The sequence below is a fragment of the Sebastes fasciatus genome, chromosome 2 (genome assembly GCF_043250625.1).
Source record: "Sebastes fasciatus isolate fSebFas1 chromosome 2, fSebFas1.pri, whole genome shotgun sequence".
NCBI classification, from domain to species: domain Eukaryota; kingdom Metazoa; phylum Chordata; class Actinopteri; order Perciformes; family Sebastidae; genus Sebastes; species Sebastes fasciatus.
In genome coordinates this window covers 38,283,654-38,306,894 of record NC_133796.1, presented here as the reverse complement: position 1 = coordinate 38,306,894, position 23,241 = coordinate 38,283,654, and the positions used below count along the sequence as shown (strand labels likewise).

The 23,241-nt window shown below is 42.7% G+C and overlaps 1 protein-coding gene across 1 annotated transcript in view; it reads left to right on the top strand.

The window, feature by feature from the left end:
• LOC141760306 (protein kinase C-binding protein NELL1-like) overlaps positions 1 to 23,241 on the top strand; it is a 377,384-nt gene that overhangs the window by 329,926 nt on the left and 24,217 nt on the right. The window contains exons 15-16 of the mRNA XM_074622982.1: positions 5,541 to 5,636; positions 22,126 to 22,266. Of these exons, the coding sequence (XP_074479083.1) occupies positions 5,541 to 5,636; positions 22,126 to 22,266 (237 nt within the window). The remainder of the gene's footprint in view (positions 1 to 5,540; positions 5,637 to 22,125; positions 22,267 to 23,241) is intronic.

The window sequence follows — 23,241 nt, the reverse complement described above, 5'->3', positions numbered from 1 at the left end:
AGGGAGACAAGCTGCCGCACATACATCACACACACACAGATATTACACTCACACACCCAATGTATGGGACTATAAATAGATTTTTCAGCCCATTAAGGCTCATCTTTCAAATCGTGTCATTAATTAAGCTTTGAAATACTCAAGCAATTTCTCTTTAATGAACTTGCTCAATTAAGTCTGCCCTCTTTTTGGTTTAATCCTCCTCGCTTTAAGCACTGACTAACTACTCTTTCTTTCTCTCTCCGTCTCTCCCTACACACTCGCTCTTCCTTTTGTTTTGTGGAGTACATTCGTCTGCAGACTCTCCTCACCCTTCCCCGTCTCCTTTGTGTGTTTGTCTCAGCCATGTTGATGCATCACACCCTGTGCACTCACAGAACAAATCATAGTCATTTGCACTACTGCCAGCCTGTTTCCAACAAAAGGTGGGGAGATAGTTGTACACACTTGATCTTACAAGTACACACACACACATCGATAAGATTCTCAAATAACTGCAGAGTAGACAAGTGAAATGTCACCTCATGAATGATGCAGGTAGCTCTGTAGGCGATCAACATATATTGCATATGCATATTAGAACCAAAGTGTATCTAAATCTGACCGGTGGTGGAGCAATAATGGCCTGTCAGAGTTCAACATGTTGGCCAGGTTTGAGCTTTATATATGGACTTTAGGCTTTTAGTCCTGTCTTTGAGACTGTCCTCACATTTTCCAGTCAAGTGACCTCTAGTGGTGGGGCAAATAATGAATATCCTTTGTAGTAGCAAAGGTAAAACATGTATAACCTCTCAGGGCTTGGTCACATCAGCATTTATAACAGCAAAGCTATTAATTCAATGGAATTTGCAACAACACACAACTACATTTTTACTGCGGCTGCTTCCGGTGAACATATCCTCATACTGTAAAACAATTTGTAAATCTTACGAAAAGTTATTTTGTTATTCTTGGGAAATGTCCAGCAACACGAGCGATAAGTGCACTTGTGCAAGCCACTGCGGTGTTTAGGAAACAAAACTTCTTGGTTAGGTTTAGGAAAAGATTGTGGCTTGGGTTAAAATTATTAAGGAAATGGCGTTATTTAAGTACGGAAGTTACGTAACAAATATGTCAACGTTTGGGTTAAAATAAGTACGGAAGTGGCATTACTTAAGTACGGAAGTTGCGTGACTACTAAGTCAATGTTTGGGTTAAAATAACTACGGAGGTTGGCGTAACTTAAGTACGGAAGTTATGTGACAAATAAATCATTGTTGACTTCTGGTTTCACACGGGACTCAAACAGTGGTCTCTTGAGTTAAAGTCTGTGTTTTTAGACCCCACCCATCCACTCCGACCTCCTCCCTACTCGCCGTTTGTCGCTCTTTATACTACTTGTGCAAGTCCTTGCAGTGTTTAGGAAACAAAACTTCTTGCTTAGATTTAGGACAAGATTGTGGTTTGGGTTGAAATAACTACGGAAGTGGCGTTAATTAAGTACGGACGTTACGTAACAAATATGTCAGCGTTTTGGTTAAAATAACTACGGAAGTGGCGTTACTTAAGTACGGAAGTTGCGTGACTACTAAGTCAATGTTTGGGTTAAAATAACTACGGAGGTTGGCGTAACTTAAGTACGGAAGTTACGTGACAAATAAATCAAAGTTGACTTCTGGTTTCACACGGGACTCAAACAATGGTCTCTTGGGTTAAAGTCTGTGATTTTAGACCCACCCGACCTCCTCCCTACTCGCCGTTTGTTGCTCTTTATACTACGTCATGTCCTAGCTCACAATTACGTGCATTACATACAAATTGATTATGTGGGTTATATACAAATTATAGTGCATTACTTTCCGAAGCAATAGCTAATAACAGTGTATTAGAATAGCCTGTTCTGGTATGACCCAGCATTTACTGTGGGAAGGAGGTCTAAACTAGGTCTGGATGGTCGAGTGTAGGAAGTGTATGATTTTGTTAACGGAGATCACGGTTAGCGCCCCATCTGCCATCAACACTGGTTTATTTTCAGCCATAAAGACTAAGCTGTTCAGTCTTTTTTTGGAACAGCCATGTGGATCGTTTTTGGAAGGCACTGACAAATTATCCATTTTTTGTCATTTAGGTAAACATAACTTGTATTATTTGTATGCATGGTGCCACGGCCTTACCAGCAACACTGAGCACTCATAAAATACATCGTAGAAGAGAGAATGTGAGGCAGCAATAGTACAACTGTAGCTCAGGTGGTAGAGCAGGCACAGTCCTTGACACTCATCTTCAAATGTGCTCCTGATGTTGCATGGCAGCTCCGCCACAATCAGTGTGTGTGTGTGTGTGTGTGTGTCTGTGCGTGGGTGAATGTGAGGATTTGTAAAGTGCTTGCACTCTTCTCAAGATAAATGTGCTATATAAAAGTAGTGCACTTACCTTGGAGCCGAGCTCGAGTATCCACAATAAAATCTGTTACATTCTCGTGCTGTCCTACCAGTACAACAACCGAGCCTTTAGATTAAACCCACTAAAGAACAGATTATAATATTCATTTCAGTTTTGCAGGAAGAGCATTAGGTGGCAGAAGCTTTACAACTGTTAATTTCAACCAATGCTTTCAATAGACAGACAACACAACATTATGTTCTACATGTTTTCACTTACTTGTTCCAGTTGCTCTATACCAACATTGCTTATACATAACAGGTAGAAATATTTGCCTTTCTGCATTCTGTCATGCTTCTGTATCCAGCCCAGTCGCCAGGAAAAAATGTTGGTATTGAACGTTTCTGCAAACCAGGGATACGTTGAATGCCGACATTTTTGCATTCGGTCAAAGCGAGTGGAATAGTTTAAAGAGTGAAAAGAGACATGGTGGGCAGGCAGGAGAGGAGGTGGATGGGTCCAACAAACACAGGACTTTCATCCAGGAGACCATTGTTCGTGTCCCGTGCATCACGTTACAATCAGCTGTTCATTTGTGTCCCGTGTTCACAACGTTCAGTGTCATTTTCACTGTACAAACATAGTAGTTTTAAGCCCAAAAAAAAAAAAAGGCAGCACTGTTTCCAGTCTTGTTCAAAGACGTTTTTTACCCATGGGGCTTTTTTAGCATCACTTACTGTAACTCTGATTCTTTAACACCCACATGGAGAGTTGTCATGTGGAGGATAACCACTTTAAAAAAACTAATTTCACATCAGACACCCTAAAAGACCCTTGAAGAGAATCGATCAATGAATTGGAGTAGGACGGGTTACAGTTTGGAGCTGTGTATCAGGTGATGTCGGTAATGGTGAAGTGCCTCTTTTCAGATCTTCCATCCATCTATCTTCAACCGCTTATCCGGGATCGGGTCGCGGGGGCAACAGCTCCAGCAGGGGACCCCAAACTTCCCTTTCCCGGGCCACATTAACCAGCTCTGACTGGGGGATCCCGAGGCGTTCCCAGGCCAGAGTAGAGATATAATCTCTCCATCTAGTCCTGGGTCTTCCCCGTGGTCTCCTCCCAGCTGGTCGTGCCTGGAACACCTCCCAAGGGAGGCGCCCAGGAGGCATCCGTGCTAGATGCCCGAACCACCTCAACTGGCTCCTTTCGACGCAAAGGAGCAAGGACTCTACTCCGAGTCCCTCACGGATGACTGAGCTTCTTACCCTATCTCTAAGGGAGACGCCAGCCACCCTCCTGAGGAAACCCATTTCGGCCGCTTGCACCCGCGACCTCGTTCTTTCGGTCATGACCCAACCCTCATGACCATAGGTGAGAGTAGGAACGAAGATTGAACGGTAGATCGAGAGCTTTGCCTTCCGGCTCAGCTCTCTTTTCGTCACAACGGTGCGGTAAAGCGAATGCAATACCGCCCCTGCTGCTCCGATTCTCCGACCAATCTCACGTTCCATCGTCCCCTCACTCGCGAACAAGACCCCGAGATACTTAAACTCCTTCACTTGGGGTAAGGACTCATTCCCTACCCGGAGTAGGCAAACCACCGGTTTCCTGCTGAGAACCATGGCCTCAGATTTAGAGGTGCTGATTCTCATCCCGACTGCGTCACACTCGGCTGCGAACCGATCCAGTGAGTGCTGGAGGTCGCAGACCGATGATGCCAACAGGACCACATCATCTGCAAAAAGCAGCGATGAGATCCTCAGCACACCGATCTGCAAACCCTCCTCCACCCGACTACGCCTCGATATCCTGTCCATGAATATCACGAACAGGATTGGTGACAAAGCGCAGCCCTGGCGGAGGCCAACCCCCACCGGAAACGAGTCCGACTTATTGCCGAGGATCCGAACACAGCTCTCGCTTTGGGCGTACAGGGATTGGATGGCCCTGAGAAGTGCCCCCCTCACCCCATACTCCCGCAGCACCCCCCACAGTATCTCCCGGGGGACCCGGTCATATGCCTTCTCCAAGTCCACAAAACACATGTAGACTGGATGGGCATACTCCCAGGCCCCCTCCAGGATCCTTGCGAGAGTGAAAAGCTGGTCCGTTGTTCCACGGCCAGGACGGAATCCGCATTGTTCCTCTTCGATCTGAGGTTCGACTATCGGCCGAACCCTCCTTTCCAGCACCTTGGAGTAGACTTTACCAGGGAGGCTGAGCAGTGTGATACCCCTGTAATTGGCACACACTCTCTGGTCCCCCTTTTTGAAAAGGGGAACCACCACCTCTGCCACTCCTTAGGCACTGTCACCGACTTCCACGCGGTGTTGAAGAGACGTGTCATCCAAGACAGCCCCTCCCCACCCAGAGCCTTCAGCATTTCTGGGCGGATCTCATCAACCCCCGGGGCTTTGCCACTGTGGAGTTGTTTGACTACCTCAGTGACTTCCACCAGGGTAATTGATGATGGTCCCCCATCAGCTTCCAGCTCTGCCTCTACCATAGAGGGCGTATTGGTCGGATTCAGAAGTTCCTCAAAGTGCTCCTTCCACCGCCCGATTACCTCCTCAGTTGAGGTCAACAGTGTCCCATCCTTACTGTACACAGCTTGGATGGTTCCCCGTTTCCCCCTCCTAAGGTGCCGGATGGTTTTCCAGAAGCACTTTGGTGCCGACCGAAAGTCCTTCTCCATGGCTGCTCCGAACTCCTCCCACACCCGCTGCTTTGCCTCCGTCACGGCAGTGGCTGCTGCTCTTCGGGCCCGTCGGTACCCTGCAACTGCCTCCGGAGACCTCCGAGATAACATATCCCGGAAGGCCTCCTTCTTCAGTCGGACGGCTTCCCTGACCACCGGTGTCCACCACGGTGATCTTTTCAGATCTTGTGATAATATTTTATCAGGTTGCCAGCTCCGTGGCGCTCCACATCTTGAGTACACACACACACACACACACACACACACACACACATATAAAGATAAAAACACCAAAAAGATATGAAAGTATGACAGTGCTTTTAAACATAGTCAGAGGAACCACTTTGCACTTTGTAACGTCTTCATGAAACCTTAAACAGCATGAATTCAAAGCCTTTTTTTTTTGTGCGGCTGCTGCTGTGATATCCAGGATATGAAGACAAACTGAACTATAATCCATTTCTCTTTCTCTTTCTAGCTTTCTGTGAGGAGGGATGCAGGAGCGGCGGGACCTGTGTATCTCCCAACACGTGTGTCTGTCCCTCAGGATTTACGGGACGCCGCTGTGAGACAGGTAGGAACTCGCCTGACCCCCCTCACCTGTCCTGCTTGTCCGGTTGTCCCTCCTAATTAAAGCTCAGCTGGAGCATCGAATTGTTTTTTATCGAGTTCAGAAGTGACATCAGAGGAATGGTCATTAGGTCGGTGTGAGGGCTCAGCAGTTGCCCTTTGTCTCTCTCTCTCCATTCTTCTCTCTCTCTCACTCACTCTCTCTCTCTCACACACACACACACACACACACACACACACACACACACACACACACGCACTTTAATGCTCCATCTCTAAAGCCGTGTGTTTAAATTGGACCCATGAGAGCTGTAGACAAGGACAGCTAATTCTTCTCTCCTCTCCTCCTCCTCCTTTCTCATTCCCTCCTTTTCCTCCCATCCCCTCCTCCATTTTCCTTCCTCTCTCCATCCTTTCCTCTATTCCCGTCTCCACCTTCCTGTCTTCCTCACCTTCTTCCTTTTGCCTCCCCCGCCTTGCTCTCCTCCCCTCCCACTTTTTCGCTACTACCATTTTTTCCTCCTTTCTCATCCCCTCTTTCCTTTCACCTCTCCTCCATCCTTTCCCTATGTCTTCCACTTCGCTCTTGCTTTTCCTCCTCTTTCTTCATTTCATCTATTACAGTATCGTCCCCCCTTGCCCCTTCCTTCCTCCCATTCATTCCCCTCTTCTCTTTGTCTGTCTTCACCGCTTCTCTTTTCCTCCTCCATTTTCTTTCTGTTTTCTCTCCTTTTTCCCCCCTCAGCTTTCTTTCCCTTCTTTCTCCCCTCCCTCTATCTTTCTTCTCATCGACTACTTACCCCTACTCCTCTTCTCCTTTTCTTTTCCCTTTCTTCTTTCCTCCATCTCTTCATCATCTCTTCCTCCCCTCTCCTCTTCTCCTCTCCCTCTTTCCACCTGTGCTTTCTTTCCCATGCTCTTCTCATTTCCTCTCCTTCCCTTCTCCTTTTTCTTTCCCCATATCCTCCGCTACCTCTTCTCGTCCACACCTTTCTCTCTTCTCCTCTCATCCTCCCCTTTGCTCCCCCATTGTCTTCTCCCTGTTTCTCTCTCATTTCTTTTCCTCACCTCTCCTCACCTCACCTCACCTCACCTCTCTTCTGTTATTAAGCCTTTTATCTCTGCGGTCTGGTGATCAACCTGCTCTCATAGAGCACCATAGTCACAGGTCAGCTATTCGAGCAGGTTCGCCATGGTTTTCCCTTTAGATACAAGGTTACACTTACATGTGCACGTTATTGGAGACCTAAATTGCTCTGCATGCGGGTACTGTTGTCGGTCCTAATAGGTTCTGTTAATGTGTAAAGCAGTGTGCTTGCTGTAGTCCCCCTGGAATACATTCGCTATCTTCATCACAAGTTTTGTGTTGTCTGTGGATAACGCTCCGCGGAAAGCACCAGTCACCAGGGAGCGGATCATATTGAGTGTAAGAATTACACAAAATGTTTCTTTGTGATTAATTCTGTATTGATTTTGCAAAAGGATAATGAAAACTGTCCCCCCTCCACAAGATTACAAATTGTATATGGCAAATTAAACCATGATTAAACTTAATTAGGTTAGATGGCACGTCTTAAAGGCACAATGAGTAGGATTTGTCGGTTGTGGTTTGTAAACACAACATTCAAAGTTGCCCCCCCCCCCCCCCCCCGGCTCAAAGAGGGTTAGGGTGCTCAGCCAACTACAGATTCACTTGTTTTGGAACGAGCTTTGTCAGCTTGACATTTTGCCTCGCTATATTTGAGTTTTTTTCCGCGCTGTGTCATTTTCGTAGCTTTCTCTTGGATGTGGGCTTATGATCTGGCACTTTTTTTGGTGTGTTTTTTAGAGAGGTTGTCGCCAAGAAACGTCCCGACCACAGCGAAATAAGAAAATGCAGTTATAGACCAGGGTCTCTAGAAGTGTGTTTCTAGTGGGTCATAAGTGATGGGTGAGAGGTATTATTTTTGTATCAGTTTATATGTTCTCTATACGATATCCAGAGCATTAGTATATCAGCCAACAACTATTGTCTATGTAAAGATATAGAGGAGTAATGTCTACCTGAGCAGAGAATGAAATTGTTCTCCCTCTGTGTGTGTCGTAATCCGAGCTTCCTCAACTCTCACCTCACTTACCTCAAATTCAAGGAAATACAAAATAATAATAGTTCATGTCACTCTGTAGTTAAATCATAAACTTCTTCTTTTCTTTCCAAACACTTTTTACGTTGTTGTGGAGAAAATAACCCCAATACTAACACCAATTCAGATATACTCTCATGTCTGAGCATATGAACTGCTGAGAGGTAATCATTGGCAATCAGCGTGCAACACAGTTTTATGAAAGCAATCAACCACGGACTAATTAACCTCCCAATAAACAGCATCAAATATCTATTAATTAATTAATGTGGCAAGCTAATTCCTCAGTGCTGCTCTCTGAAAAAGACATTTCATATCCCGAACGTAACGTTTCGACGTTGCAACTTGGCACGGACTTTACATCTGTGCCTGTAAATTAAATTTTGATGACCAACTAAATGCAGGATAGGTTTGAAAAATGACTTCATTGCATCTGCAAAATGGTTCTGTTGCTTCTCTTTGAACCCACTTTAGAGGGGGTGAGGGCAGGAAAAGATTATGCAAAGAAGCAAATAAAGTGAGGAGCGGATGAGGTACAGAATGCATCTTTCCTCCCTAGGAAGCAAAATATAGACTCATCCCGCTAATGAGGCTCCTCCCTGTGGCCCTCTGGCTGCTGCCCGAGGCTGCTACAGATGTGATGCAGTGCAAAATCACTCTGTCTCTCTGTGTCAATATCGGTGTCTGTCTCCGGGTGTCGAACTGTTTCTTCCTTCATGTATATATACCATTTGCAGAAGCTGCAGAACAACAGGTCCTGCTTTCTACTAACCGTAGGCTTACATATGCATCACCAATGACCAGATAACATATGAACCAAATCCTTAAAGGTGCTAAATGTGATATACAGAGCGTTAATATAGCAGCAAACAACTATTTGGCATGTAAAGTTATAGGAGTAATGTCTACCTGAGCAGAGAACGAAGTCACTATCCCTCTCTGTGTGTTGTAATTCGAGCTTCTCTGTGCTTATTTGACATAGCCAGGCCAGCTTAAGGACAGGTTCAGTGCATGTTAGTGCATCTGCATTACCCTCATATGGCGATTACAGCCGATAACGCGGTCCCAACCAACGGTGTTGTCGCGGAAGCAGCGGTATCGAGACAAACTGACAATGGCTTTTGAACGAAGAAAGAAATAAACTAACAACTACTGTACTGTAAGTCTGAGAAACATACAGTGCAAACCATGGCCTATAAACAAAGAAACGTCTGTGCTTCAGTTGGTTTATGTGTTTTTGTGAAGGAAGCGCCACATCATGGTGTGTCATGGCAAACATTCTGTAGCCTTCACATTCATTTTATGTAGCAGTTTGTTGTAACTGTAAAGTGTTTTCTCAGTGGTCAGTTCAGATCATGTGATCATAGGTTAGAGGTCAACCAGGAAATGCTATAGTGTTTAAGAATTTCTCCATGCGGTCAGATCGAAGGGTTCTCTCCCTTTTTTCCTTTACCTTTGTGCCTTGGAGAGCCTTTGCTTGTAAGTTTTGCTACTTCTTCTGTGTTTTGTCTTAATTTGCATATAAATAATTTGGACTTCAAACGTTTGGATTAAAAACAAAGTAATTTGTGATAATTTATTTTGCTAAACTAAGCCGAAAATGTAGTTTCTTGTCATAGTGTGTGCATGGAGGCTATTTATAAGCAATGGAAATTAATTTGTGCTGTATTCTGAGAACAGTTTGTAACAAAAGCATTGTAAAGTTGTATTGTTTCAGTTTTACAATGAAAGAAGAAGAGAAAAGAGGACTCAGGAAAACACTTTAACTTTACACCTGTTTGTTAGCTCTCTGTCAGTTTGTGCGTAGTTGGAACACGCATCAAGGACAGAATACCCTGCAATTGAATGAAGGCCTGTTTACACTGGAATTTAGTGACTGGAAATTAGCTGGGAACTAGCTGGGATCGGGCTGGCAATAGGCTGGAAGTCGGCTGGGATTGGAAAGTATAGGTGGCTGAATCTGTAGCACGTTTAACATCTTTATATCTAACTAGAAATGGGTACATTCTTTGATTCCGCTGAAAACTTGCAGCTGAAATATTGAGTGCAGCATAAATGTCTTAAAATGCTGATTTGTGTGTTTCTGAAATGTGTTTGTATAAGTAATATTTCAAAATGAAGCTGTGGCGGAAGTTGAAACACTGAAAGAGTATTGAAAAGGTTTCAAGTGTCTATGAAGCATTAACAGTACGGTCTATATCACAGCTACTCATTGTATGTGTTTCTATTTCAATCAGGAGAGACAAGTGAATGAAGTTTAGAGAATTGTTTATTATAACAGATGATATGTGATAGTGTTGAGCTTAGACTCTACGGGGAGATTTGTAATTGAGGGGCGTCTGCCCTGAGCAGCAGCAGCAAGATAAATCCCCCATGGAGTCCAGACACTGGTGATGGTGGCAGCAGATGATTCTGCTGAGACTGGTAGGCTGATGGGGAGGTGGAGGGGTGCACGTAACAGCAGCATGAACGTACTAAAGGCAGAGAGAGAATCTTATTTAAAGGTCCCATAATGTACAAACTGAGATTCTCAGGCCTTTTACATTATAAAGCAGGTTTAAGTGCTTTATAAATACTGTTAAACTATCAAAACGCTCAATATACGAGAAATACACAGCCCATATTCAGAAATTGGGCGTTTGAAACAAGCCGTTAGGATTTCTGTCCATTTGTGATGTCACAAATATACAATATTTAAACCATTACACGGTTTTAAACGTAAACATTCTAAATGTGTCCCAGTTTATTTCCTGTTACAGTGTATGTAAATAACATCAGCTGACGGGAAGTAAACATGGACCCAAACTGTTGCCTAGCAATGCAATTCCGTTGCAATTCCATTAAAATGCACTAAAACGGAGCGTTTCAGACAGAGGGTAAATACAGGTATATTGATGCACGCAGTATGAGGAAAATAATGTGTTTTTTGAACATTACAGCATGTAAACATGTTCTAGTAGAAACACAAAATACAAGTATGAACCTGAAAATGAGCACGATATGAGACCTTTAAAAACAGCCAGTAGCAATATAATAAAGATGTAAGGATAACAATGTAGGTGTGTCACTGTGCTATTGGATATATGTGACCAGCTTATGAGAACAGCTGATAGCACATGTTATGTAGGCTAAGTAAAATGGAAGTAAAATACTTAGATGTCCTTAAAGTGCCTTCAGGCTTTGGTGGAGTTTTGCTGCAGGCACCATGTACGAGCTTTACAGAAGTTTCTTGTTTTACCTCGGTGCACTACATGTTCTCTGTGACTGTGAGTTTCACTCTCAACCTGTCTCTACATCTCTGTTGTCTGTCTCCACTTCCATCTCCCTCTCTCTTTTCCTTCCTGTGTCACATCACAGCTCCACTGACTTCTCTCCTCGGCGGTGTATATACTGTAGCTCAGCGGGAGGTTAAGAGCATCTAAATATAAAGCCGATGGGAACGGAGCCGATCTCTTTCATCCTCTCTCCCACATTGACCCGCTCCTTGCCACAGATCCTCTGTTTGATCCTTGGGGTTTATTTTATGAAATACTTTACTCCAAAAGGATCAAAAACTGAACAGCTGACCTAACGACGAACTCCCGGTTCACACATTGTGAAGTACGTACTACTTCTTTGTCATAGAAGTCAATGTGATGCACACACTGTACTGTAGAATATGTGGTTGGGATAGAGTTGATGCATTTTGTGAATCAGGTGCCACAAGTTTGCTTCAGTGTGACTGATATGTCAGGATATGGACAGTAGCAGCAGCAGTGGGGGGAAAGGCGTTTCCAATCTGTATAAACGGTATAAGGTGCGTTTACTGTATACTGGCCGTGAAGAAATCTCCAGTCAGCCTTGTCTCTTAAAAATGACGTTCCCATGCAAAGGAAACTGCATTGTGAATTCTGTTTTGAGGGACGTATCACTAATGCGTTTGTAATGATAATCTGTGGAAGTCCGTGTAGGGAGGAGGTCAGGGTGGTGGATGGGTCAACACAAGACTTTCACCCAGGAGACAGCGGTTTTCTCCTGTGTGAAACTAAAAGTAAACTAAATATTCACTTATTTTAATTTATGGCCGTAGCTTAATAACTTAAGCCAAACCATGATGTTTTTTTACCAAACCTAACCAACTAGTTTTGCGTTTTTTTGTACGCGATAATAACACGTTAACACAAATTCGATAATAATTCCTTTAACGCATTAATGCAATTGATCTTTTGGTGGTTGTAGCGGGCTCAGTTTGAAAGCTAGAGTAAAGATACTGGTATCATTTGAAAATAAAGACGTACAGGTTGCATTTATTTGTCGTGTCAACAGCAATTCAGTGATTATCTTTAAAAATGTTTTTTAGGATGTGCTTCACACTGGAATTAAGTTGTTTAAACACTGTTGAAACATCAGTTATATGTAACCTAGATCTATGAATAACTTGTCTTTTGACCTGCAAATCACCACATCTATGCTTACTAGCTCAACCTTTAAAGACCTACACACACCTAATCTCCTTCCTGTTCATACTGTATCATGACAACAAGAAGTTGCTGTAGCAAACAGACATTTTATAAGAGGAACATGTTAACTTGTGAAAATATCAGTAGCTGTATAGCGCAGCATGCATTCGTAAGTGCTCGGCTGTGTCCTGTGGTCACTTTAACTGCTCCTTTAATCCGGCAGGCTGTTAATTTTATGCACATTTACTGGTCACAGACTATCAGGTAGCAACAAGCACAGACCTTGTTTGTTGTTTCTGTCTGAAGGCACATTACTGTAAATGCCCCTCGTGACATTTTCCGCGATGTCGTTTCAGTAGGTTAGTAGGGCTGAGATAAGGGTAATTATGTAAAGCTCGGCAGGCCGGAGGATTCTCCCGAGAGCTCGGGGATTATTTTAACTATGTGTGGATTCATTCCCGTTTCCTCCGTGAGCCAAAACTCACAGCTTTTCTCAGTCCGGGCTGTCATAAAGTCTTCACGTACCCCCGTTGGGAAAATCCACAGACGGGGCAGAAGTGAAGCCCTTGCAGAAAGTACTAAGTGCTCTCGTTTGCATTGTGATGGAAGGAAACAGAGGGAAATGTGATATGCTGTCTGGCTGCTTTCCTTCCTGTGGCTGTAACAAAGATTGATGGAGTGTATGTGTGTGTGTGTGTGTGTGTGCGTGTGTGTACTCGAGCATATTGTACTTTATACCGCAGGAAGGTCACCTGTCCACTTGACTGCAAGAGACAAAGCTTCTACGTGCACACCAGCTAACAAATAGCTTTATAAGACTATTGAGCAACAGGAATTATTGACTGTGTGCGAATGAAATGAGCTTTTATTACATCTCAATAAAAAGGTCTTACTAGGCAAGTGATGAATGGGGTTTTAAATAACATGTGCTCTCTATAAAAAGAGATTCAGAGTCCTGGTGGAATTAGTTATTTATGTGCTACACAATTGGTGCAGTGGATTATCACGGGTCTCCGATCAAAGAGATCATCTTTTCAGTTCAGGTTTTCAGTTTCACCTCCTCTTTGCAGCACGACACACAAATGTGTGTTGTGCTGATTTTCTTATTTTATAGACTTTTTATTGTGACATACCCTACTATGCCTTTTTATGACATTTTAATGTCATACTATACAATAATTTTTTTATATTTTATGACATACTACACTATGACTTTTTTATGACATACTATATTATGACTTTTTATGACATACTATACTATGACTTTTGGTGATATTTTATGACATTCTATACTATGACATTTTATGACATTTTAATGGCATAGACTATGACTTAATGACATACTATACTATGTTTTTTTAATTACTTTATGACATACTATGCTATGACTTTTTATGACTTTTTATGACTTTTGTATGATGTACTATACTATAGTTTTCATGGCATTTTTATGACATTCTATACTATGACTATTTTTTCGACATACTGTACTGACTTTTTTGACATACAATACTAAGACTTTTTCAACACACTATAATATAGACAAAATAATTTATACATAGTATAGTATTGTTGAAAAGAAAAGTCTTTACCTTACTCAATACTATAATGTGACTTTTATGACACTGTGACTGTTTTTGACATACTATGACTTTTTCATTATATTATTCTATGACGTGTTTCCGACATACTATACTATGACTTTTTTTTTCGACATACTATATATTACCTTTTTTTCGACATACTACACTATGCCTATCTTAGACATACTATACTATGGCTTTTTTTCAACCAATTATACTGTAACTATTTTCGACATATTATACTATGACTCTTTTTCAACATATTATACTGTGACTTTTTCAACATACTATAATATCCCTTTTTTTACGACTTACTATACTAAGACTTTTTTTGACATACTATCCTATGATTATTTTTTCGACATACTACACTGACTTTTTTTGACATACTATAGTATGACTTTTCTTTTTTGACATACTATACTATGACTTTTTTTACATACTATAATGTGACTTTTTTCAACATACTTAATAATATATACATAGTATAGTATTGTCGAAAAAAAAGTCTCTTTACTCAATACTATACTATAACTTTTTTATGACTCTGTTTTCTACATATTATACTATGCCTTTTATTTCGATACTATACTATCTAGAAAACAGTTGACAGGTCAGAAGGGCTGCAGCTGCGGCAGTCGCAGAAGCAAAAACCTGGTTGTGGGAGGAGTTCGGGGGGAGACCATGGAGAAGGACTTTCGGTTGTCCTCAAGGAAGTTCTGGCAAACCGTTAGACGACTCAGAGAGGGAAAGCAGGACTCAGGCTGTGTTCAGCAGGCAAGGAGAACTACTGACCCGGACTGGGGATATCGTTGAGCAGTGGTAAGAGCACTTTGTTGGTCCTAAACACGACCAACACGTCCTCCGTAGAGGAAGCAGAGTTTGAAGACTCAGGGGAAGGCTTGTCCATATCCTTGGCAGAGGTCGCTGAGGTAGTTGGGGGAGTCATGGAAGTTTGCCTGTCCAGTGTACATGTGTTTTTTACAGATATGGATAAACTTAAACTTGACTGGTTGGCGTGACAAACTATACTATGACTTTTTATGACTTTTTCAAAATAACATGCTATACTATAACTTTTTATGCCTTTGCGTCGACGATAGCTATGGCTGGAGGCATTATGTTTACGGGTTGTTCAACTGTCCGTCCATTCTCGTGAAAGAGATATCTCAGAAACACCTGGACAGAATTTCTTCAGATTTAGAACGGCCACCCTGACTCAATGATGAACTAGATAGATTTTGGTGTTCAAAGGTCAGTTTAATCTCATGTCCGCCCCATTGTTGTGAACGTAATATCTCAGGAACATATCGAGGGAATTTCTTCAAATTTGGCGCAAATGTCCACCCTGACTCAATAATGAACTGATTCGATTTTGGTGGTCAAAGTTAAAGGTCACTGTGACCTCATGTCCATCCCACTCTTGTGAAAGCAATATCTCAGGAATGCCTGGAGGGAATTGTGTTATATCTGGCACAGATATCAATTTGGACTTGAGGATGAACTGACTAGAATTTGGTAGTCAAAGGTCAAGGTCACTGTGACCTCACAAAACAGGTTTTTGGCCATAACTCAAGAATTAATGTGCTAATTATGGCAATTTCATAGAAATGTGTAATAGGATAAAATGGTGAAGCAATGAAATTTGAGACAGACATAGATGTAAACTGCAACTTGACTGGTTGGCGGAGGCATACAGTATGGCTAGATCAGTCTAGACCAGTCTAGACCTGCTCTATATGAAAAGTGTCTCGAGATAACTAAATTCAAGTTTATGACATACTATGCGATGAAATCCATTTTTAATGACATTTTTATTACTTAATATACTATGACTTTTTATGACCTTCTATGCTATGTCTTTTTTATGACTTATTATTTATATTCTATGACGTCTTTATTCCTCTGGCCACGGCTGTCGTTGGCACGGAGGCATTGTGTTTTCAGGTTGTCTGTCCGGTCCATTCTTGTGAACGCGATATCTCAGGAATGCCCAGAAGGAATTTCTACATACAATCACAAGGCGTTAATTCTAGTTATGACATATACTATAATTGTTTTATGACTTATTTTTTTATGACATAATACACTGATTTTTTATACCTCTGAGACGACCGTGGCAGGAGGCATTATGTTTTATATCCACGCAGACTCTCCGCCGTTTTCTACTTTTTTGTTTCGGCTCACTGCGGCAGGCTCGTTTGTTTTGGTTTTTGAAACGGATATGACGTCACATTACTCAGACTACAACAATAAAAGCGGTAACTTCCTTCTACCTCCGGATAAACTCAAATTAAGCAAATATATTGATTCTGGCATTAAAAAATGGATTTCAAAATCGTAACAACAAAAAAACCCTGATACATAGGTGAGTCGATCTTTTTTTCCCCACTCCTACAAATTTCTGTATTTATTCCAGATGTGCAAACTGATTCTGTTGCACTAAATCAACACCACTTCTTGCACAGCTGTGTTGGGAACAGGTGATCTGACAGTCAATAACATTCCACTGTTTGGCACTAAAAAAAACGTCTTGGTTGTTTTGTCTGTGTCATTGTTCTGCTGTATTGTCCTACAGTAAGTTACTGTTCCTACGCTGTTCACCCAGTATAGATTGAAACACCTTCACATACTCTTGAAGCTGAAAGTAGAGGGTTTCATTGCATAGTCATCGTTTTAAATGTAGTGCTGTAGTGTACAGAGTCAAAATAATGACACACGTGTCATTGTCCTCTGTGAAATACAGAGAAGCCAAAGATAGATGAAACTGAGAGAGGCAGAGAAATACATGTTAAATATCATATTTCTTAACAGACAACAAAATGAGTATTTCTCTCTCAGAAGATAAAAGAAGAATTGCAGCACCTCCTTTACCTCCCAATTAAAGTGGTAGCATTTTGTAGTAGCAGTGAAAAACATCTTAGTTATAATGAGCCACTTTTCATAAATTATGGACATATGCGTTGGAGAGCAGGGCAGAATTATTGTTATTAGGAAGGCTGGCAGTTGTTTGTGCACTGTATATGTTCCAACTGGGCGTTATTGCTTTTGTTCCTTACAAAGCTCTCTCCACAAGGAACATAAACATTTCCGTTAGTTTATGCAAAACAGGGTTTTGCATGAGACTCCATACTGAAGGTACAGAATGTGGTCTCAAAACATGCAAAAGTAGAAAGTCTGTACATCAGCCAATTAAAAAAGAATGGATGAGTGAATAAATAACAAATATTGCTTCATTTTGATTAAATCATTGTGCCATGATCCTAATTTGCACAAAACGCTGTGCATTACTTGCTGTGACAAACAAGTAATTTGAATAGTTACAGCGACAAATTATACTACATGGTGTATATTAGAGCTGCCGACAGCTCGTTGTCACCACAGTGACCAATCGCTGCTGTGATCTGTAGCGTTAAATGCAGGGTTAAATAAAGACAGTGTTTGCACAGAACCCCGACAGCTTTGCAATCATAAAATGTTCAACAAATATAATATGCCATTAATAACATAATTAGTTTTGCAAGGCTGTTATTTTCTCTTCATTGTGATTCTTATTTCAAGATGCTGTACATGTTTTTCTTCACTGCCTACCTCTCTGAATGCCTTCATTCTATGTGTATATGAATTTTAAGCTAACAAGAGACTGTAAAGTCAAACAGCCACAAATTAAATTCAATACATTATCGGATCTGATCACAACCGAGCTACACCTTTCACTGGTGTATCCTGTTTTGTTTGTTTTCCTTTGTTTTCCCAAGGACCAAGGAGTATTATTAAATGAATTACCATATTTGAATGTTATATCATTGTTTTGGTTTGTGCCTCAATCATTTTTTTTCCTTGACAAAAACAACACTGTTGGGAAAAAAAATACTCACTGACAAACAACTACAGTACAAAAGTATTAGTACATGTACAAAAATGGACAGAGCATAGAATTAGAATTTAGGAGTAGAACGGACATTAAAACTCAATTCAGTGCAGCAGGATGGTCAGAGCGGCGGCCTTATTTATGTGTACCGTTGCCATGGCGACCGTCATAGTGGACTGACTTCCGCATAAACAAAATCGAGTTGCGGCAAGTCGCAGACTCCCTGAGTTGAGGTTTTGCAGTAGCGACGACTAAACGATTAGTTATGTTACGAAACACAGAGGAAATGTAAATGAGTCAAATTGAACAACTTAATGTTTCATCCACACGCTCTTGTCACAGCGGAGGAAAAAACAGTGCTGTCGCCAGATGAGGGACAACTTTGTTCGGCCTCGGAGAGGGAAAAGCTACCTAGCTAACTAGTCAGCCAGCTGTCTCCGGGAGCTGCTCTCCGTTCTCTTCCCAGCGAGCTGCGACCACACACTTTACAGCCCCTTTGACGTGGGTTCTGTTGGCACCATAACTAATAACAATTTCTTTTGTACTAGGTAAAACCACAGCAAACTGTTCAATGACCGTTCTACTCCTATTTTATTTCTATGGGACAGACTGTCTGACCGGCAGCAGGATCTCTGGTGTTTGGTCAGGTGTTCTGATGAACACAATTAGCTGTGTTTGTGGATGGGAAGCCAGTGAGGGGTCTTGGAGTGGGCACCTGCACAGAGAGGCTGGTGGGATCTGAGTAGATAGCATATTTTTTTAACCAATCTCAGCACTTTTCATATGTCTGCAGTGCAGATGCAAAAAACATTCTTTTATTGTGATGCGTATCAACTTGTGGGTTGAGGAGCCAACCGCATCGATTTGAGAAGTTTCATTCTTTCAATAGTTTTTTTCCTTGGTGTATAACCTGGTCCACACTTTACTTTACACAATTTAATAATTTGGAAGTATAAAAATCTATCCTTTTAAACTGAATCAGGGTCAGTTTATTTGAAACTTAATGATGCATTGAATCTCCACTGAAGGAATATAATCGCTGCTGGATGCAGTATAACCAGCCCAAGCACGTGGACGTGTGCCCTCTCATGCACACGCACAGAACTGCTCTTTTGTTGAAGGGTTAGCTGCTCTCAGCCACCAGTCACCTCTAATCTCGGTATGTTTCAGTGGGATGTCAGAGAGGGAATCTTTTGGTGTAGCTCTGACCGGATCTCTGACCTGAGAGGCTGACAGAGGGCAGCCCTCCCGGCAGCTGTCACGTCTTATTACCTACAGCACACCAGGCTAACGACACAACCACACCACACACACTGCTATCTGTATAGAGATAAATATGTGTGTGTATATGTGTGTGTGATCTTAAGACAGGACCAAAGGTATCAACTGTGACTTTCACAACACAGCTGGAGCAACAGGAAAATGTTAACAGCACAAAATCAGAAGGCCATTTTTTTTTTTTTCTACGGATAGAGAAACTAGCTATATGGTGATGTAATATATAAGCTGCTCTCGAAGTATCAGCTGTATATACAGAAATACAGTGTGTGGTAGGGGCAACTGCAGTGTTTTCTTTGCTTAAATGTATCTGGGTCAAAATTAAACAAGTCACACCACCCCCCTCTCTATAAAGCAGGTTTATTGCTTTATTAGCAGTGTAGCACATCTCAACAACAAGGCAGTTCAAAGTGTTGTATATTAGACATAAAAAGGCAATATGCCATACTTTATTCTCTCATTTTAAACTTGCGCTTTAAGTTTGTTTCTGGTTTCTTAATACAGTGGTATATTCTGGTTTCTCATACAGTAATACAGTGTACAGTAATCCATCAGTTAGTCATGCCACTTAACTGTAACTCACAGTCAAAACTATAAATATAAGCTTTTCAAAAACATTTTTACAAAATGTTATATTTGCCTATCTCCTTCCAGTGTGCAACATTTAGCGGGATCTAATGGCAGAAATGGAATATAATATTGATAACTATGTTCTCCTTATTGTATAATCACCTGGAACTAAGAATTGTTGTGTTTCAGTTAGCTTAGAATGAGCGGGTCCCCTTCACAGAGTCCACCATGTTGCACCGCCATGTTTCTACAGTAGCCCAGAACGGACAAACCCAACACTGTTTTGGGCCGGAGTCATAACGTTACTCTCTCCTGTCACCGACGCACTCTCTCTTGCCACGTACACGCACTCCATGCACTGGCTCTGACCTACGCTACTCTTACAACAACTGGCTCTATTCGCCATTCGCATTTTCGCGTCGGACACCGTAGTTCACCTGCACGCTTGGCACACAGGAGAGACTTCAGTGTGTTGCTTTTTGCAACCTCACCACTAGATACCACCAGATCCTACACACTGCTCCTTTAACTAAAATCCATATTGTCAAAAAAAACGTGTTTTGATGGACTCATGAAATGGTAAAACAAGTTTGTAATTGTGCAACATGTGTTTGGAGAGAACGTGTATTACAACTTTCTGAAAGAGGAAAACTAGCTGTCTGGTATCGTAAAAGTGAAGTGTAAATGAAAACAATAAATGAGAATTGTATTCAACTGAGAAACACAATTTAATTTGTTGAAAAGATACATCCGTGTCTCCGCGCTGCATAAATAGTATTTACTTTAAATGGAACTACACTACTTGCCTAAGCTCCACAAGCTGACAAGTGTAAATGTATTCAGTGAAGAGATTTGTCCTGTTTAGCATAGCTTAGCGCAAAGACTGTTAGCAAAGAGAAACTACTGAAACTATCCTCAAACAGCTCAACGTTTCTTCTTCCTGTTTTTATGTTGTATATTGTTAGAAGTAATCTCAATACATCCAAATGGACGGCATATAAGAAACTAAAGATAACATTGATATTGATATTCTCTTTAAACAATTCATTTACTTTATGTGGGATTTGTCATTCATGATAGTGAGTATAAAGCCACAGTCAATTAGATCCCTAAGAAATTAGCAGCTTTTGAAGCTCTGAAGTTACAAAGCCCAGATCTCAACTTTCTTTGTCAGCAAGATGTCGCTACACTTGTATCATTGCTTGTACTGCTGTGACAGACTACATGAATACTCTTTAAACTGACAAAACTCTACAACCCTCACTCGCTTATACAAACTACTCTTAAAATCCATTACATGATATGAACTATGTTTGCTGGTCAAGCTACAAACTAATGCACTTTTTGGCTGGACCGCAGAGGGCCGGCCCTACAAACGCAAAAGTCCGTCACTGAGCGACTGACTGAGTGATGAAGTTACACGATTGGTCGGCCGAGTGTTGGAGTGTCCTCATTGGCCGTTGCTCTTTCAAAATGAAAAGGCGGGGAACACTCCTTTATGCAAATGTCCAACGCGACGCGTCCGGCTCACGAAACTACGACCAATCTGTCAAACTAGGGGATCTAGTTTTAAAATGAAATGAGATTCAGCAGTGGCATCACCTATTTCTTGCTTAAAATGTTTTCAGAAGTAGATTTTGGTGTTAGACGGATTAACAGAAAGCTTACGAGAAGGCCGCCATGTTGTTTCCTGTTTGAAACGGCGAGCAGAAATCCAGGGACCAATCGAGTGCATTCCACGAGAGGGTACGTCACCGCTTGAACTGCCAGTTGAGTGGAGCAGCGCGTCCCCTTGTGTCCTCGCTGGACCTGGTGGACATTTACCGCTGGATTTAACATTATAGACATGACCACTGACTATTTGTATAACAATTTAGCCACAAATTCACAGACTGACCGTACACAGTCCAGATACTATATACTCGGTTTTGACCGAGTTCATTGTTCATGTTGATTTGCTTGAAAATGTGGGGTTTTCCGCCCGTCAGCAACCACGTGAGATATACGCAGACGTGACACTTAACGGGCCGTCCCTCACTACCTTTCCCCGTTTGCCGCAGTTCCCATTCAGGTGATTGAAGGTGTGACTGAAGGTCACGCTTTAACCATCAGGGTGTGCGCACAGGTCGGGTCTTGCAGCCAGAAGCGAGAGTAGCTGCAGATGAGGAGCAGAGCTCACACCATACATAATGGATGAGAGAGATTTACTCCCCCGAGAAGGAGCGAAGACCTAACGCCTCTGGGCTGGGCATGTGTATGCACGCCGCACACCAGAAACAAAGCAAGCCTGAGTAGAAACGGCAGAATGAGCGAGGGGAAGACGAAACAGAAAAGTGCACGGAGGAAACAACTCTGCTGCCAAATGGTGTGATTTCAGAAAGACTTTGATCCCTGCTATGACAGACTGCAGAGATGTTGGCTGTCTAATGTGGGCAGCCGCTGACCCAGCTCTGCTGTTGGGGCGGCGGTTTGCTCTGATTAGATCAACCTCCACTGTTGTAACCAGCACAGATCAAAGAACGGGCAAAAAGACAGACACACAAATGAGCTGAAATTTCAGGTTTAGGTTTGTTGCTGGGAAAATAAATTCAACTGATGCTGACGCCACTGTTTGTGTTTGTGTCCTCAGATATTGACGAGTGTGCAGAGGGCCTGATTGAGTGCCACAACCACTCCCGCTGTGTCAACCTGCCCGGCTGGTACCACTGTGAATGCAGAAGTGGTTTCCATGACAATGGCTCCTACCTGCTCGATGGGAGCTCCTGCATTGGTGAGCATACATTGAATTGAAAACATCTTTATAACTGCTTGAAATACCAGCCCCTCAACCTCTGCATGCCCACCAGTTAATATAGCGTCACAAACTTTCTCATTTTATAGCTAAACCGTACACTACAAGATGATTCTGAAAACATTTGAGGAGTGAAATGGGCATTAACGTAACTAGGGATGAACCGATACCACTTTTTTTCAGACCGAGAACAAGTACAAGTACTTACATTTGGGGACTCGCCGATACAGAGTACCGATACGAGTACTTCTCTGTGTCAAAAGACACTGTTAACAGCCAGCTGGAGGGTGTGAGCGACACACGGCAGGCTGGGGAGTCCCTCATACGAGGCGATGCGCCGTGACCTGCTCTAGGTTGGCTTGGATAGGCTCGGGGCGAAGGTGGCTCGCGGCCGCAGCTTTACAGCGCTCCACGCCCGGATCTCACCGCACCGTGGACAAAGGGCTCGCTGCGCCCTCTCTCCCCGCCGGGGAGGGACGGGACTCCCTGCTCCCGGTGCGACTGTCGACCGGGGTGGACTGTCCTCAGTGCGCCCCAACCGCGCCGTGCTGCCAGATCGGGGCTCGGCCCACGTAAAAGGCAGCAGGGGTCTGCAGCGATGTCGGCAACCCACCCGACCCGTCTTGAAACACGGACCAGTTTGACATACACGCGAGTCAGAGGGTGCAGGCAAAACCCTGTGGCGTAATGAAAGTGAGGACCGGTGCACGCCTGCTGAGGTGGGATCCCGGCCCGGCGGGGTCAGGCACACCACCGTAAAGTGGTATTGGTGTCGTTGTATCGGAGCCGTTTTGCAAGTACAAGTACATGAGCACAGTATCGGTATCGGTGCATCCCTAAACGTAACATAATATTGATTCATATTTGATCAGCGCTGCCTAGTTTGACCGTTTGGTCGGAGTTCGCGAGTGATTGACAACCGGCTCTCATAGACAGCAGCTGTACAGCAGACCT